The sequence below is a fragment of the Raphanus sativus genome, chromosome 7 (genome assembly GCF_000801105.2).
Source record: "Raphanus sativus cultivar WK10039 chromosome 7, ASM80110v3, whole genome shotgun sequence".
Lineage (NCBI taxonomy): Eukaryota > Viridiplantae > Streptophyta > Magnoliopsida > Brassicales > Brassicaceae > Raphanus > Raphanus sativus.
Window position 1 is genome coordinate 8,094,296 of NC_079517.1, and position 16,571 is coordinate 8,110,866.

Below are 16,571 nucleotides of genomic sequence, written 5' to 3' on the forward strand. Positions count from 1 at the left end.
GCATTCTCAAAGTTATAACTAATCTACAATATACATGGTTGATTTTTTTCCCATGTAAATCAAAGATGGACGAACAAAAATACTCGGTTTGTTTAACCAAAATTTGGCCTAGACGTGTAGCTGGCAAAAATAAACTAATCAAAAATAAACTTTGCTTCAGATGTTGGTGACACTAGACAAAATATCTGTAAATTTTAATTATATTCGGTATTTGTTTCGATTGGATATCTATAAAAAACAAATCGAATCATAAATACTAATATTTTTAAGAATAAATATTCAATCCGATCTGTTATATGCATATACATATATTTAAAGAAAATTATAATTTATATAAATATTACATTGTATATAAGTTTTATAGTATTTTAATTACTAAATTTATTAAATTATTTATTTGAATTTTAAAATAAAGAAATTTTTATTTTTGTAATAAGTTATTATTATTTTATATGATTTTGTAATTTTATTTTATTTTATTTATTTTTACCGATCAAATCTAGTCAAAAATCTAAAAAAAATCGGATATGCAGAACACCAAATATTCAAATGGCTACGTAGGACTGGGCGTTCGGGTACCCATTCGGGTTTCGGTTCAGTCCATTCGGGTTTCGGGTTTTCGGGGTCAAAGATTTCAGCCACATTCGGATATTTCTAAATTTTGGTTCGGGTTCGGTTCGGATCTTTGCGGGTTCGGTTCGGGTTCGGATAATCCATTTAAAATGTTTATAAATTTTCAAAATTCATTATATACTTTAAATTTTCAAAATCTATAAGAAAGATAATATATTACATATAAATTTTCATAACATATATGTCAAAATACCTTAATTTAACATATAAATTGATTTTCTTTGAATATTTGGATAAAGAATCAATAGATATTTAACTATTTTGGTGTTTTCAGTATACTTTAGCTATTTTAAACATTTACTTTTGACTATTTGCATATATTTTCCGAGTATTTTGGAAAATTTAAAGGTATCTTATATATTTTTAATATTTTTAATATACATTATATATAAAAATAATGTATATATTTAAGTATATAAATTTATTTCGGATACATTCGGGTACCCAAAATATTTCGGTTCGGATCGGGTTCGGTTTCGGTTCTTTAAATACCGAAATTTTGAACCCGTTCGGATATTTAATCAATTTTGGTTCGGGTTCGATGGTACTTTTTCGGTTTTTCAGATTCTGATTTTTTGCCCAGCCCTATGACTACGGATCGAATCAAATTAGATAATTTATTATTCAGATGAAACGGATCGAATAATATCTCTAAAAACCCCCCGAATATCCGATTCAACAACCTTACATGAGAGACTGTATTATGTGCTCTCTGTCAAATAACATCGATTATGTTAGTGGTTTACTTATTTATTTTTAGTTTCTTTTTTCAAATACTGGTGGTTATGAAACAATTTCTTTTAAGATCGATAAGAAAGGTTGCAGACTCGCAGTGAAGAGCATAGAGGCTGAAGGGTATTTTAGTGGACTCATAACAAATTAGTATGAGCTAGATACATGTATTCTTGAAATTTTAACTTAATAGATTTTGTAATACCTATTAGCCTATGACTATACTTTCCACCAAACAAAAACAAACTTCTATAATGATACTTGCCACTTGCAAGGGTTCTATATGGGTTTAAAGTTTCTTTAACAATACGCCTTTAGTTAATTGACCTATCTTTTATACGCTACTTTTCAGGATTAGAATTTAGGAATATACAAGATATGGTGCTACTAGATTACACTCCTGATAAATATTCGGTATAATCTTTACTTGATAGTGGGTCTAGATTTTGAAACTTATCCTTGGCAACTATCCAAAGCAATTAATATGGGTACAGTCCTTTTAAAGTTTTGTCTCCAGTTACAAGCTACGTTCCATATTTCTTTTTTTTATAAGAATTATTCTTATCAGATTTGTTTTTTTTGTTCACTTTATCAGATTTGTTAATTATAAAAATAGCTAGACAATTTGAGAAAATATTGAAATACAGCGTTAGTTCATCTAGATATTTTAATGATGGAATGAGATTTTAGAACTCAATAAAAATAACAAAAAATGTGAAATCTAAAGTTTCATAGAACTATAAAAGGGCTGAAACATATTTGATATTATTTTTCTTTTGTAAGGGAAAGATCCACTCCATTACCTGTACTTTATTATGTTCAATACTCCCGCTCCACACACCCACCATCAAGGAAAAGTTGTTGGCTTCAACCATAATCTGTCAAAACAAAGATAACACAAAAAAATTGGAAACATTTTGGTAACAAGTTGATATATATGGATATATAGACAACTCTTTAGCATATAGCTGGAATTGTAACTACGTTTGATCTCTATTCTCTGTTTGGACCTATAGTGCATGACTGCATAAGCTTTACTATAAATAAATAGAGTTTAAATAACCAAAATGCCATTCGACGAAAACAGCCAGAGTCGACCATTTTCGCTAAAACAAATGTAGCTTTGTATTTTATTCTTTAAATATTGGTTGAATTTGATGCTTAGGGACACTTCCTGGAAAACATCATAGTATTATCTTTCATATAAACTTTTTAGAGGTTATAAACAATGCACATGTTGCGTTTCAAATATATACATTCAAAATATATTTGTTGTTTGGTAAATTTTATAGTATGCCCCATGTGATTATAAAATGTTGAAATTTGAAAACATAAAAATAATTGTTCCGATTTTCGTATCTTTAGAAAACAATCAACCCAATACTATCAACGAGTTTTTGTTTAAAAGTTTTAAAACTTAATACTCCACTAAAAAAATTTACATGTCTGCAAAAAGAAAATCTGATTCAATTCAAAAATTGTTTGATCAATAAATTCAAAACTGGAATTTCATATTAAATATGTATGTCTCTTAGGTCTCGTAAAGTTATGCTTCTAATATATTTATCATTTTTCTTATAAATGTAATATGTAGTATAATAATTAAAAAAAATATTTGAAATGCACTCATTTAGATGATCTATTTGAAATGCACTAACTTTTGCCCATCCCTATTTAGATCCCACTTTTCGAAAATATATTCAATCAACAATACTTTAAAATTTGGTTTAAGATTTAATAATTATTGTTTTGGTTTAGTATCTAAGAGGTGGATTGCGTATATTAAATTATTTGTAAATAATTTATGATGGTTAATTTTATTTTTTTATAATAAATTTAAGATATTTATAAAAATGGATATTATTTTAAAATTAAAAAATATAGTATCAAATTTGACATAAAGTTTATATTCCCCTTTTAATTAATGATTTGTTAATATTATTAATGTACCATCTGGTCAGTTGGTTTGTATTAATGTTCTCAATGATTATACCTGGCCATTCCAATAGTTTAGATAAAGTTTATGTTCGCATACAAGTAAGTCATTGATTTAATCTTGAAGGTTTAGGAGTGAGTGTCTTCTTCAGTTTTTGTTTCATTATATAAAGGTTAGTTTTGTCAAGTTGTTTAGACATCTATAAAATTAGTTTAACTAGAGATGTAAAAAGGTTTTAAAATAATTTAGTGAAAGATATGGTGATTAGTGTATCATACTAATTAATAACGATTTTTCTTATTGTACTGACTACTGGGGGAATTATAACTTTTTATATGTAAAATTCTAATATTAATATGTTGAAATATCTCATGCACCATTAGTTCTTTTAATTATATAGTTCTGTTTCTTCTCGAAATTTGTAGTTTTGGATGGACAGAACTAACATGGGCACTTGCACTCAGTCAAGCTCTCATATTATCACCGCTTGTATTTTATTTAAAAGGTGACTGGAAAATGAAATGAAATATGATGTAAAAATAAGAGCACAGAATATAGATAGATTTTTTTTCGATCGCGATAGGATTTTTCTTTTTCATTTTTAAAAGGTTACTTCATGGACTCATATAAAACAAGGACTACTTTTTTGTAGTAAAAAAAAGAAAGAGATATGATTTAAAAAAAAAGAAGATGATGATGATATTACATAAGCAACCCTCTTATTATTCTTTTTCCCTTTTATTACAAACTCTCACATCTTCTCTCCTATCATTTTCAGCTAAGCTCTCGCTTTATCTCTCTTAATCTATCTACTGATGAAGATCAGGTGCGACGTCTGCGATAAAGAAGAAGCCTCGGTGTTCTGCACCGCCGACGAAGCGTCTCTGTGCGACGGCTGCGATCACCAAGTCCACCACGCTAACAAACTCGCCTCAAAACATCTCCGTTTCTCTCTCCTCTGTCCTTCTTCCTCCGAGAACTCCTCTCCTATCTGCGACATCTGTCAGGTCTCTTTCAGTTTCTTGTCAAGATTTTAGGACATGGGTTTTGTCTTATTCCGTTGATCTCAAAGTTTGTTTTTCTTTTTGGTAAACTTTAGGAGAAGAAAGCTGTGTTGTTTTGTCAACAAGATAGGGCTATTTTATGCGCAAACTGTGATTCATCGATCCACTCGGCGAACGAACACACCAAGAAACACGATAGGTTTCTTCTCACAGGGGTTAAGCTATCTCCAACCTCCTCTGTTTACAAACCAACTTCAGAATCTCCTTTAAATAGTCAAGATTGCTCTGTCCCTGCTCTTTCCAAGAAACCTATCTCAGCTCCTCGGAGTCAGATCAAGAACTCCAAGATCCAACCCTCTAAGATCAGTAGCGATGTAGGCATGAATCAGTGGGGATCCACAAGCACGATTTCAGAGTACTTGATCGATACGTTACCTGGTTGGCACGTTGAGGATTTTCTTGATTCCTCACTTCCTCCTTTTGGTTTCTCTAAGGTATGTTGTTCTCTCTAATCAAGAAAGATCAACTTTGATTAGTCAAGATTTTATATTTATTAGTAGTAACTTCATTTCCTTTGTTTATGTGATATCATATCATATCATATCATATCAGATCTAACTGTGATATAAATAGTAAGAAACTTTATAGATGTGAATAGATCTTTTCTACTTTTGAGATTTTTTTTTCCTTTTCTGGTGGGTTTGCTTTTGTGATTACAGAGTGGTGATGATGATGGAGTGTTACCATATATGGAAGCAAAAGATGACAGCACTAAGAGAAACAACAACAATACAGTGTCACTTCCATCTAAGAATATGGGGATTTGGGTCCCTCAGATTCCACAAACTCTTCCTTCTTCATACACAAACCAGTACTTTTCTCAAGACAACAATATTCAGTTTGGGATGTACAACAACAAAGAAGCATCACATGGAGTAGAGACTTATGCTCCAATACAAAACATGAAACAACAAGGACAGAACAAGAGATGGTATGATGATGGTGGCTTCACTGTCCCACAGATAACTACTACTTTTACTCATCCTCCTCCTATTACTTCTAATAAAAGGTCCAGGTCCTTCTGGTAATCTACCTGGTGTTTTCTGTTTTGTTTGTTTGTTGGCCTTTTGGTCTTTCTTGATTTCTCTGAACTTCGTTCTTTGTAGAACTAGGTTTACTTCTTGGTGTATTTTGTAAATTTTGAGTGTGATTGCAAATGTTCTTTCTTATTCTCTATTGCAAGTTTTCGTGTAATAAAAGCCCCGTGACTTATATTGTGAATCACGGCGCAAGATTTCTCCGTTTTTTGTGGAAGCAAGACTTCATTTCATAGAAAGAAATTAGTTATTTTCGATTGTCATCCGCATTATTGTAAGTCAAGCTTTAATTGAGTTTTAAATGCTATGTATGAAATCTAGTGGTATATTTTTGCATGTGACGAAGAGTCATTTTCATGTTCTGCCTCCTCCAGTTCCCATATGGGCGAAAGCATTGTTCTTGGATTTGGTTTGTATTTATTTAATATATATATTGAGAAATAAAGATTAAAAAAGCATATAATGGAGACAAAGTCACCATAACGTGCCCACCATCGTCGGTATATTTTTGTTTTTGTTTGAATATGCCTGCAAATCTCTGTAACTATATAGACACTTCATTATGGCTGCCAAAACTATTCAAGTAATGTACCGACACGTCGTTAACTCGTTTTTGTTTTTTTTTGTTTGGGTTTTTAAACTCGTTTTTACCTATCTATAGACGGAGAAAAGAAGGAAGTAAGAAAGTATTACGAATGGAGTCGAGTTGAAATGTAGACTAATCATGAACGCGCCCAATTCAATGACTATCTTGTTCATAAACACGGTTGGGACGTAGAAGTTGAGTTGCCTTCAACAATAAGAGGAGCTGTTGAAATTGCTCCAAGTGTGATTTGCGATGGGAGATTACAATCGTTTTGGCGTCAGGAAATCTTTGAGAGTGAATGCAGCGCTCGCTTGCATAGGGGGACAAGGGGGTGCCTGAGTCCAATACGTTGTTCTCTTATTTTTTGATAGGTAAGAGTGTTTTTTTTTAAAAAAAATATGTATTTTTATATTAAAAATAAGAAAAATGGTCCAATTTTTATATGAAAGTTTTTCATTTTTTTATCACAACTATATTTATGAAGTACTTATAATATTTTGAAAATAAAAAATATTTATCAGAAACTTTTAAAAAATATTAGTTAGGGCAACATTACCATGTTTTAGGCAATTTTTAGGGGAGTAAACCCACAAAAATTTACAAAACCGAGGGAAAAGTCCCAAAATAAGAGGCGAATTATGTTGAGTCATTGTACTGTGCGCGGACTTCACTAATACGTGACGACCCGCGATTAGTTGATTTTTAATTTTTTAATTTTTTCTTAATCGGACAAAAAAACTAAGAATCCCTTCTGCGATGATGATGCCAGAGGACTTAATTTTTTTTGTTGCCCCGAGAAATTATTGAACCGTCCATGAGTGGATGTAAAACTGTATTCACAAAAGAAATAAGGTAAATGCTTCATCCCCCAAAAGAAAATAAATTAATTAAAATAATCTCTATCGTAAACAAATTAATAATAACTGTTCTTATGTCAATAATTGTCGTTGAAAAACACTAGTACAAGCAGAAGATTTGTTTTTCAAAAGATCTTCATTACAGAAAGCAAAAAAAAAGGCTTGACATTGCGTTCGCAAAAAAGTCTACTTCCTTTTTCAACCTTTTTAGTTCGTTATAGAAAGCAAACAAAGAAGAATATTTAGGTGAATCAAGATCCTAATACAATAGCTATTTTCTCGTGTTTAGCACTCAGGAAGCTCCAAAAGATTTGTAGAAGAACCCAAAGAAAATGTTCAAAAAAAAAATAAAAAAGAACCCAAAGAAACAAAGAAACAAACCAAAAAAAGTATCGTAAAACCCAAACAGTATGCATGGATATATCTCTCTAGCGACGGCAATGTGGTTTGCAGAGAAAGAGACAATCATAGAAACAAAAACCTCCACAGTGTTGAGGACATTCTAATCTCTTTCCATTACATTTACCGTTTCCTTTGCACTCGGCATATTCTCTTTTCACAAACTCTCCTCTTCCTTCTCTTCCTTTTCTTCTTCCTTCTCCTCCACAACCCCATTTGTACCATCCTCCACCACCACCTCCTCCTCCCCATCCCCATCCTCCACCGCCGCCACCACCACCACCTCCTCCTCCCCCACCGCCACCACCGCCACCCCATCCCCATCTATAGCTTCCGCTTCCTCCACTATAACTTCTTTTCTTGTCCCTGAGAACTACTACTCCAGTGGTTGTGTTGTTGTGATCAGTGTTCTGGTTGTTCTTTACCGTTTCTTGATCAGTGGAAGGGACATGCCCACCCTCTAGTATGTTAGTTTGCAAAATCAGTACGAGAAGAAAGATAATCACCAATGATGAAAGTGTCTTCATTTTTCTTGATTTTCTCCGCAAAGTTTGTAAGTAGACTTGTTTTCTTTGATTTGATACGATAGCTTCTTTGCTTTGGTCTTCTCTTTATAGTCCATTTGTTCTTGTCCCCTAAAATAAATCGAAAAATTCTCATTGACAGTTAGGTTTGGTCCTACCAAGAATAAAAAAAAATTGTCATAATTATGTTTTTTTCTGTCAACTTATTATGCGTTTTGAGAATGGATATTGACATAGTTAGTTAGCTTAATTTTGTACAACAGAAAATATTCTTATAAAGCGAGATTCACGTTACTAATTTATTTAATATTCCTTGTATTATAAGATTGAATTTTGTTAGTTGCCACTGGTATTAGTACTCGTACAATTACAGACTACATGGTTAATCCATCATTTCTTACATATTTATTATTGAAATGAAACCCATTAGGTATATCAAGCTTTATATTATTAGTACTAAAATATATTAGTGGTTAACTAACAAATTATTAAGTGGTTATAAATACATAAAAAGAGAGATCCCTTAGGTAACACTACTAGTGGAGGTAGTCGCCACCAATCAACACTGCAAGTCTTCTCCTTCAATGAACATTCTTTTTCCTTTGTCAAAAATTACAAAAGAAAGCTTAAGCAATGATGCCACTAACGCATGTTAACCCCTTTTTTACCAGTTTATGCGTACAGAAACAACGAATCAGAAGAGTGTACATCAATCCATCTCCTCCGCATGTTTAAATATTGCTGTAAATTCGCATGCCAATATTAGTTTTCCAATAAAACTACAATCAAACCATTGTTGCAAGTTGGTATTTATCGAGTATTTGGTATGGTTGGTTATACTTCACTTTTACGTTATCCAAATTTCATTTCATCTACTTATAGATGAACTGGACCACGGACCACCATTAGTTGTATACATTTGTTTTTTCGAGTTTTTGTGATATGTATACAACTAACTCTTCAACAGTTTATTTCGATACCAATGGACTAATAAATGGAGTTTGATTATGAATGGTTTGCTTACGAAAGACGTTTATTTTGCATATGCAAGATTATCCTCCTTAAACTGAGCTACACCTTTCAATTACTCAAAGATTACTACGCAAATGTATTCAAATAGAATCAAAACTCAGAACTACGAATCTATCCAATGTCATACAACACAAGCAATGTCTCAAATTTCACACAAAAAGAAGCACACTTAACTCACCCCAACAGCCGAAAACAACAATAAAGTAGCAAGCTAAAACGAGAGCGCAAAGCTATAGAAACACCAAACATTAAAAGCTAAGAACAATGAAGAACTTCAGTAACGGCCGGAACCACGGTCAGCAATTCGAGCAGATGGGCACTCATAAGCCATATGTCCACGGCCACCACAGTTGTGACATATTATCATAGCGCCAACGCCGCTGTCTCTGCCCACTCGGCTCAAACCATCTCTTTGCATACCGCCGTCTCTGCCCATCCTGCCAAAACCATCTCTTTGCATCCCACCGCCTCGAACCCTGCTTCCTCTGTCCCTGTCTCTGTCAGAGTAACTGCTGTCCCCTTTCGGGCAATTTCTGGCGACATGTCCCGAGATGCTGCAGATGTTGCAGACAGGATCGTTCTGGCAATCACGAGCTATGTGACCTGAAGTCCTGCAGTTCTTGCACGCCTTGTCGTTAGTGCAGTCGGCCGCGAGGTGCCCCGGTTTGAAGCAGTTGTTGCAGAGCCTCAAGTCTCCTGCACGAGAAACCGGGTTGGTGCAGTCTCTCGCTCGGTGTCCAGTTTTGCCACAGGAGTGGCAGATTCCTTCGTTTGAACAGTTGCTAGCTACGTGACCCGGTTCTCTGCAGTTCCAGCACCGTGACTCTGCAGTGCATTCCGCTGCAATGTGCCTGCAGATAACAATATAAAAGCCATAAATGAAACTATGTATATGGGAATATACAGTAATAAAGTAAGGTAGGAGATGTATATAGTATATACCCTGGAAGGCCACAGTTGTTACAGACGGAGACATTAGGACAGTCTCTTGCAAAGTGACCAGGTCGCTTGCAGTTGTTGCAGAGATTCGTTTGGCTGAACAAATTTTTTTCCAAAACAATCACAATCAAAATCCACAACTGAAACATAGTAGTTACAACAAAACTTTCTCAAAAAGTATGTATGCAAGCAAACAGATGAACCTAAACAAACCTAACACTATCAAAGAAACAACTGCAATTAACATTGATCATATCCTAATCACATCATCTAGATGACAAGGAGAGAAGTTGTTCAGCAAGTTAGCACAAACGGTTAGTGTAATAAAGTAACATAGAAGAAGCATAAAGAGAATGTTATGGTTTTGCAGCACGAGAGAGTAGCTACTGCAGTACACAAAAACAAAAAACCTGAAAGCACGACGTGGCTCACGGTCCCCTCTACGATAAGGAGCATCACGATAAGAAGAACGTTCAGATCTCATTCTCCTGTCTCTGGGGCTCCTACTACGGCTCCTGTCACGACTGGGACTCCTGCTCCTGCTCATTGAACTCATACTCCCACCACCTCACCTCACCAACTCCAACAAACCACAACACCTGCCAACAACATTCAACCACACACCAACATTACCACCTCCTTTCACTCCCAATCACACACACACACACCAATCCCCACTTTTCTCATAACAATTTATCAACAAACCCCAAACTACAGATCCATTACGTCACATCTGAGTATTTCAACATCATCATCATCATCATCATCATCACCACCACCATCACCACCACCAGATCTAATGTTTATAAATCGCTTTTTCGATAGAATATACAAACAAACTTTCAACTTATCATCCAAACCGCAATACACAATCAGATCTGACAACCTAACAAAACAAATTATTCAACCACAGATTTTTATGAATCGAACCCTAACCAGATCAATCAATCCCGTTAAAACAGTAAATCAGAGAGCCTAATCCCAGACGGAAACGTGAATAGCGATGTAGATGAACACAAACATGAAAATGAATCAGAGAGAATCTACACTCAAAAGGATTGAAGAATGAGAGTATCTATCACGAACCTGGGTAGAGAAGAAGAATCACAGCTCTCTCTCTCTTCCTTCCACTCTCTCCGCACGCGATCCCAACGAACCAACGGGCTAATCTAATCTATTTATCTCTTCCACTGAGTTTTGTTTGGGCTGGGCTTTTATATGGACCGAGTTATACCTTTACTCTCAAACTCTTCTTGATAGTGGGCTTACTATATGATCAAAAAAAATCTCCGTTGCCGGGACTCGAACCCGGGTCTCTCGGGTGAGAGCCGAGTATCCTGACCAGCTAGACTACAACGGATTTGTGACAGTCGGTTTGTGTATAAACGTGAACTCCGATTACGTTAGCCTTTTAAGTTCTCCACCATCTCTTTCTCTCTGCGAATAAAGTCCAAAAAAATATTTGAGATCAAATATTGTGTGCGGGTTCAACATACAAATGTAGCTTCTCTAGTCTCTTAAAAAGGCGGAAAATGAAATCAATATGATCTTTTTTTTTTGTTCAAACTAGAAATTTCATTAATTGGGCTTAACTTTGTCTAGGGTCCAGAGGGTTTGTTTTGCTACAGCATCAGCCCGATCATTTGATGATCTAGGAGTAAATGAAAAAGAGATTGCGTTAAATGAAGAAAGCAGTTGGTAGATATCACAGAGTGGTCCATAGGTCTCGAGCTTTAACTCCTTCTTGTTGATCGTATTGATGAGTAGTTGAGAGTCTGAGAAGATTGAGACCGATTCCATACGGCGTGATAAGGCAAAGTTTATGGCGTGGAGAACAGCCAAAGTTTCTGCCATGAGTGGCGATGAGACGAAAGTCGCATTCGCTGCATGTTGGGAAGGCGAGACCAGATCATCAACGATCCAACCAAATCCTGCGTTTCCCGTTGACGGATTCCATGCTGCATCAGTGTAGATTGCGCAGGCACCAGTGGGCTTAGGGTTTGGTTCGATTCTGATCAAAGGTATCGGAGGCTTCGAGGTTGGGGGAGGTTGCGCCTCTATCCATTCGCGAGCATCTGAAATAGCCTTGAGGACAGTTTCTTCAGGGGAGAAGCTTCTTTTTTCAAAAACAAGTTGGTTTCTGGAGCACCAGATAGTCCAGACAATCCAAGCAGATAGGGTTCCTGCTCTTGTTCCTATTGGAGGGAGTGAAGGTATCTTCCTGACTCGCTCCCATCCCTCCTGAACTGAGTTGAAGCTTTGGGTGTTTATTGGGACCGCTAGTGGTGCTATCTCCCACACATTCTTTGCAAATGGGCACTGGAACAATAGGTGTAGGACTGATTCTTCCTCATTACACCGCGCACATAGAGGAGATACAGGTATATTCCTAATTGCAAACTGTTCTCCTACTGGTAGAGCTCCATGTAGGGATTTCCATAAAAAGAGTTTTATTTTTTCAGAGGTTTTGATGTTCCATACATTGGGGAGCCATTCAGTATCTGCCTGTTGAGCCAGCGTGGGGATTTCTGCTCTTTCGTCAGTGAGTGCAAGATATCCTGAGCGTGTAGAGTACTCACCATTTATGTTTTTGAGCCAGACTCTCGTGTCTTCTGCTCGAAACTTGCTCGGTCTGATGTTGAGGATTTGGGCTTTATGCATCGGTAAGCATTCTTCAATCTTTGGTATATCCCATTCTAAGGTTCCTGTCAAAAATATGTCTGAAACTCTTAGATGTTGTAGGTGCTCAGGCGCAGGGCCATATGGCCTTAGCTGTTCACTGTGTGATAGCCACGGCTCTGTCCAGACATTTATTGATTCCCCATTTCCCACCATCCAGCCTAGTTGCTTCACCAACAGGTCTCTGCCAACCAGTACACTTCGCCAACCATGCGATGCCGTAGAGGGGGCCTTTACTTCCAGAAAGGTGTCTGTGTGGCAGTACCTCCCCAGCAGGCATCGCGCAAGTAAGCTTGTTGGGTTCTTTATGATGCGCCAGCCAATCTTTGCTAGGAGCGCATCATTAAAAGAGGTTATCTCCTTAAACCCCAGTCCTCCTTTACTTTTCGGCTTTGCCATCTTATCCCAAAAAATCCAGGATACTTTCCTTTTTCCAGGTTCTGAATCCCACCAGAATCTGGTCAGGGTTGATTGTATGTTGGAGCAGACTGATTGTGGGATTTTGAAGCAGGTCATAGAGTGTGAGGACATCGGGCTCAGGACACTCTTGATCATTACCATTTTTCCTGCGTAGGAGAGGAATTTTGATGACCAACTGGCTGCTCTTTGGTGTATGCCATCGACTACCGAGGCAAAAAGATCCTTCTTCTTCCTGCCGAAATGCTCTGGGAGCCCAAGGTACTTCCCCACTCCCCCTTCTTTCTCTATATCCAGAGTTGTTTTCATGAGGTTGCGGGTCATTAGGGGTGTTAACTTGGAGAAAAAGATTGATGATTTTTGTTTGTTGATGAGTTGACCCGAAACCTTTTCATACACTGCTAGTAATCCTTTTAAAGCTTCAGCATTCTTTCTGTTTGCTATGCAGAAGAACATCGTGTTATCCGTGAAGAGGAGGTGATTGATTGTTGGGCAGTGTGTGGCTATAGATACACCTTTCAAGCTTCCTTTTGCCATCGCGCTATTGCACAGCCCAGTTAGTATTTCAGAGCAGAGGATGAAGATATATGGGGACAAAGGATCCTCCTGTCGGATGCCCCTTTCAGGTTTGACAAATCCTCTTTCTGCTCCATTGATGATAAAAGTATAGCTGACAGTAGTAATACATTGCATTATCCAACTGATTAGCTTAGGGTGGAAATTCATTCTCTGCATCACCAGTTTGATAAACTCTCATTCTAGCATGTCATAGGCTTTGCTCATGTCTGTTTTAACATCCATTGAGCAGTGCTTTGTGGCTTTTGAGTTCTTCAAATAGTGTAAGACCTCGTGGGTGATGAGGACATTGTCTGATATTGCTCGTTTTGGAACGAATGCAGATTGCGTCTCGGAGATTACGGATCGGAGGATTGGTTGGAGACGTTTGGAGAGCAGCTTAGAGATAGTCTTATAATAGACGTTGCAGAGTGCTATTGGACGGTAGTCTGCTGCTCTCTTTGCTCCTTTTCCTTATGGTATCAGTCTCACTTGGGTCTCATTAATGGTTCTTGGCATGCAGCCAGATACAAAGAACTCCTGCACTTCGGCGATGATGTCTCTCCCCATCACTGTCCAGTTCTTTTGGAAAAAGCATGCTGAGAAGCCGTCAGGCCCATGGGCTTTCCCAGGATTAATGGAGAATAGCGCCTTCTTTATCTCTTCTGCAGTGGGTATTTTGGTAAGGGCTTCATTCTGTTCCTCTGTCACTCGTGGATGAATGGCCTCCTCCAATGTGCTTCTCATAAATTCGTGGTCGCAGGGTTTTGTTGTGAAGAGGTCACGGAAGTATTTCTCTATTGTAGCAGCTATGTCCTCTTCTTTGTACAATATTGTTCCTTCATCATCTTCTATCATTGCAAACTTATTTATTGCTTTCCTCTTTTTTGTAGATGCATGGAAGTAGCCGGTATTTTTGTCCCCTAGGTGCAGCCACAGTTGTCTACTGCGTTGTTTCCAGTAGTTTTCTTCTGCTTGGAGGGTCTCTGATAGCTGTCTTTTCATCTCTTGTAGCAGCTCAGCATCAGGCTGTGCTGAGGAGTTTTGCTCTTCAATAGTTTTCCTTATGGTTTCCAAGTGAGCTAAGTTTTCTTCCCTCTGTTTCCTTGACCATTTTATTATAGCAGTTCTGCACTTGTCAATCTTTAGCTTCACTTTGAGGCGTGTGTTCTGGCTCTACGTATCTTCGATGATCTTTGTAACCGCTGCATTTGTGTTCAGCCTTCTATCATATCTGAATATTCCTTTCTTCTTCTTTCGCAGAGGTTCGAAGTATGTGATGATTGGTCTGTGGTCAGAGCTCTCTATGAAATCAATATGATCTATATACCTAATTTTATACTAATAATTGTAATATAGGGTAGTTTATGTATTATGATAAGAAGTTAGGACAATGTTTCCTTCTCTTTTTTTTTTCCATCTAGAAATTTTATTCATGGATCAAAGTCCAATAGAAACCCAAAGGGCCACAACTAAAGGAGACCATATGGGAGTAAAGCCCATCCCATTATCCCGATTTTCGCCAACTATAAACCCGGCCCATAAACCCAACTGATACAAACCCAGGCCCACCCGACTTAACTCGGTCCACGTGTCAAAATGCTTGATCCGCTCCACGTGTTGCAGCCCTCACCGATGAGGAACACGCGTTTCTCGACACAACCACGTCACCACCGCTTCCCGGAGCACCGCCAGGGAGATTCACCGGCAAAGCCACCGGAAACCCGCACCGCGTCTCCTTCCTCACTTAATCGACTTTCCACGGAGAGCTATCCTCGACTCATCGAGATCTCCTCCGAGAAACATCATCCCATCACCACGCTTTTTCTTTTCTTTTTCTTTTTCAGATCAAACTTCATCTGTTAGAGAGATTCAATCGCCCTGTGCGAGATCTCTTCCAACCCGACAAATCCTAACCCAAAAAACGTAGTTCCACACATAATATCTACGCACTCATCTAGGATTAAAACCACCTACCATCGATCCTCCATCGCCGACAACATGCAGCAGAGAAAGACATCGAGAGGCAGAGTATCGAATGAAGCAAAGAGTCATAGATCACCAAGATCGGTTTGAAACCGAAGACGAAAACCGCCTCCCGAGAAAACTTTAGCCGGAGATGGAGTTGCTAAGGAAACCTCTTCTCCCGGAATCATAAGCCGGAGAAGTCGAAGGTACAAGAACCAACACTTCCCGGAGTCAAAGCCGGACCACCACCAAAGATGCAGATGCGTAGCCGAAAACAAAAGGAGGAAGAAAGAAGAAGGGCCACCGCGACGCTCTCTCTCAAAAAGGATCAAGAGAGAAGATAGAGCGTCTATCATCCATAGGACAATGTTTCCTTCTCATAACATTAGTTTCGAACTAAATTATTTAAATACTCTATGTCCTATTTTATATATTTTAAGAACAACAAAACAGTACTACTCTGGCCAAAATTGATTTAGACGGTAGTTGTTGTGTCTTGTAAATTCGATTCAAAATAAACATAATGGTCCTTTATGTATTCTGTTTATGCCACACCTACTCCTCTGTTGCGGGACCCATCAAAACTAGACAAAATTTGAAAAGATTGATGAGTTTCAGTTTTCATGTGACCAATCTCATTGATGGAACATGTGCGGTCTGGTTTCATTCTAAAGAAGAGATTCGCGGTTCGTTACGAACCTTTCTTCCTTTGTTTTCATCGTTAAGAAGTAGTATAAGTGTATTTTACACATCGTGCAATTTCAAGAAAAATATACAGCTGTCACTTGTTAGACCAGTCGAAGATATTAAATTCAAGAAGCCGTAACGGGTTCGAGTACTGTCATTGTACGAACGAGACACTTTAAGTCATTATCTCCGTATTTATAAAATTTAGATCATGTCCGTATTTTAATTTTTAAAGCTCCTCAGCCACACGTTGCCGCTTTGGTTACTGTTCATGGATCAGGCTGGTTGTTATTGTACAAACAACAAAACCCGTCACGGCTTCCACACTGTTTTTGTCTCTCCTTCCCTCCCTCTCGTTTACTAATATTTATTTACTTTTCCCATAATATTCGTGATATTTTGTTCTTATTCCTACATTGTATTTGTAATACATCAATTATACATGCAAACAAAGTTCTACTGTTTTCTGAATTTCTTGTACGTAACTGTGTGTGGGCATGCATTTCGGACCTTAGCGATGTCAAGA

General features: G+C 37.3%; 3 protein-coding genes and 1 non-coding gene across 4 annotated transcripts; 1 reads left to right on the plus strand and 3 right to left on the minus strand.

Moving 5' to 3' along the window:
- The first annotated feature begins 4,030 nt into the window (after nucleotides 1-4,030).
- On the plus strand, nucleotides 4,031-5,610 carry LOC108818522 (B-box zinc finger protein 21). The gene is made up of 3 exons (XM_018591517.2): nucleotides 4,031-4,308; nucleotides 4,401-4,799; nucleotides 5,025-5,610. Exons 1-3 carry the CDS (start codon nucleotides 4,117-4,119, stop codon nucleotides 5,391-5,393), a joined length of 960 nt encoding a protein of 319 aa, XP_018447019.1. The 5' UTR covers nucleotides 4,031-4,116; the 3' UTR covers nucleotides 5,394-5,610.
- A 1,486-nt stretch (nucleotides 5,611-7,096) lies between these two features.
- On the minus strand, nucleotides 7,097-7,810 carry LOC108816170 (uncharacterized). Its single transcript, XM_018588742.2, has one exon. It carries the CDS (start codon nucleotides 7,769-7,771, stop codon nucleotides 7,274-7,276), a length of 498 nt encoding a protein of 165 aa, XP_018444244.1. The 5' UTR covers nucleotides 7,772-7,810; the 3' UTR covers nucleotides 7,097-7,273.
- A 1,053-nt stretch (nucleotides 7,811-8,863) lies between these two features.
- Nucleotides 8,864-10,983, minus strand: LOC108814291 (zinc finger protein GIS2). The gene is made up of 4 exons (XM_018586826.2): nucleotides 10,826-10,983; nucleotides 10,150-10,338; nucleotides 9,743-9,835; nucleotides 8,864-9,651 (listed from the first exon to the last, which is right to left on the minus strand). Exons 2-4 carry the CDS (start codon nucleotides 10,293-10,295, stop codon nucleotides 9,075-9,077), a joined length of 816 nt encoding a protein of 271 aa, XP_018442328.1. The 5' UTR covers nucleotides 10,296-10,338; nucleotides 10,826-10,983; the 3' UTR covers nucleotides 8,864-9,074.
- A 43-nt stretch (nucleotides 10,984-11,026) lies between these two features.
- On the minus strand, nucleotides 11,027-11,099 carry TRNAE-CUC (transfer RNA glutamic acid (anticodon CUC)). The gene has a single exon. It is a non-coding gene; the product is annotated as a tRNA-Glu (tRNA).
- Nucleotides 11,100-16,571: the final 5,472 nt, after the last annotated feature.

Coding starts and splice junctions, on each gene's coding strand:
- LOC108818522 (XM_018591517.2), top strand. CDS start 4,117: ATGAAGATCAGGTGCGACGTCTGCGATAAAGAAGAAGCCTCGGTGTTC. Junction 4,309..4,400: donor CTATCTGCGACATCTGTCAG/GTCTCTTTCAGT, acceptor GGTAAACTTTAG/GAGAAGAAAGCTGTGTTGTT. Junction 4,800..5,024: donor CTCCTTTTGGTTTCTCTAAG/GTATGTTGTTCT, acceptor TTGTGATTACAG/AGTGGTGATGATGATGGAGT.
- LOC108816170 (XM_018588742.2), bottom strand. CDS start 7,771: ATGAAGACACTTTCATCATTGGTGATTATCTTTCTTCTCGTACTGATT.
- LOC108814291 (XM_018586826.2), bottom strand. CDS start 10,295: ATGAGTTCAATGAGCAGGAGCAGGAGTCCCAGTCGTGACAGGAGCCGT. Junction 9,836..10,149: donor GAGCCACGTCGTGCTTTCAG/GTTTTTTGTTTT, acceptor AAATTTGTTCAG/CCAAACGAATCTCTGCAACA. Junction 9,652..9,742: donor AACAACTGTGGCCTTCCAGG/GTATATACTATA, acceptor TGTTATCTGCAG/GCACATTGCAGCGGAATGCA.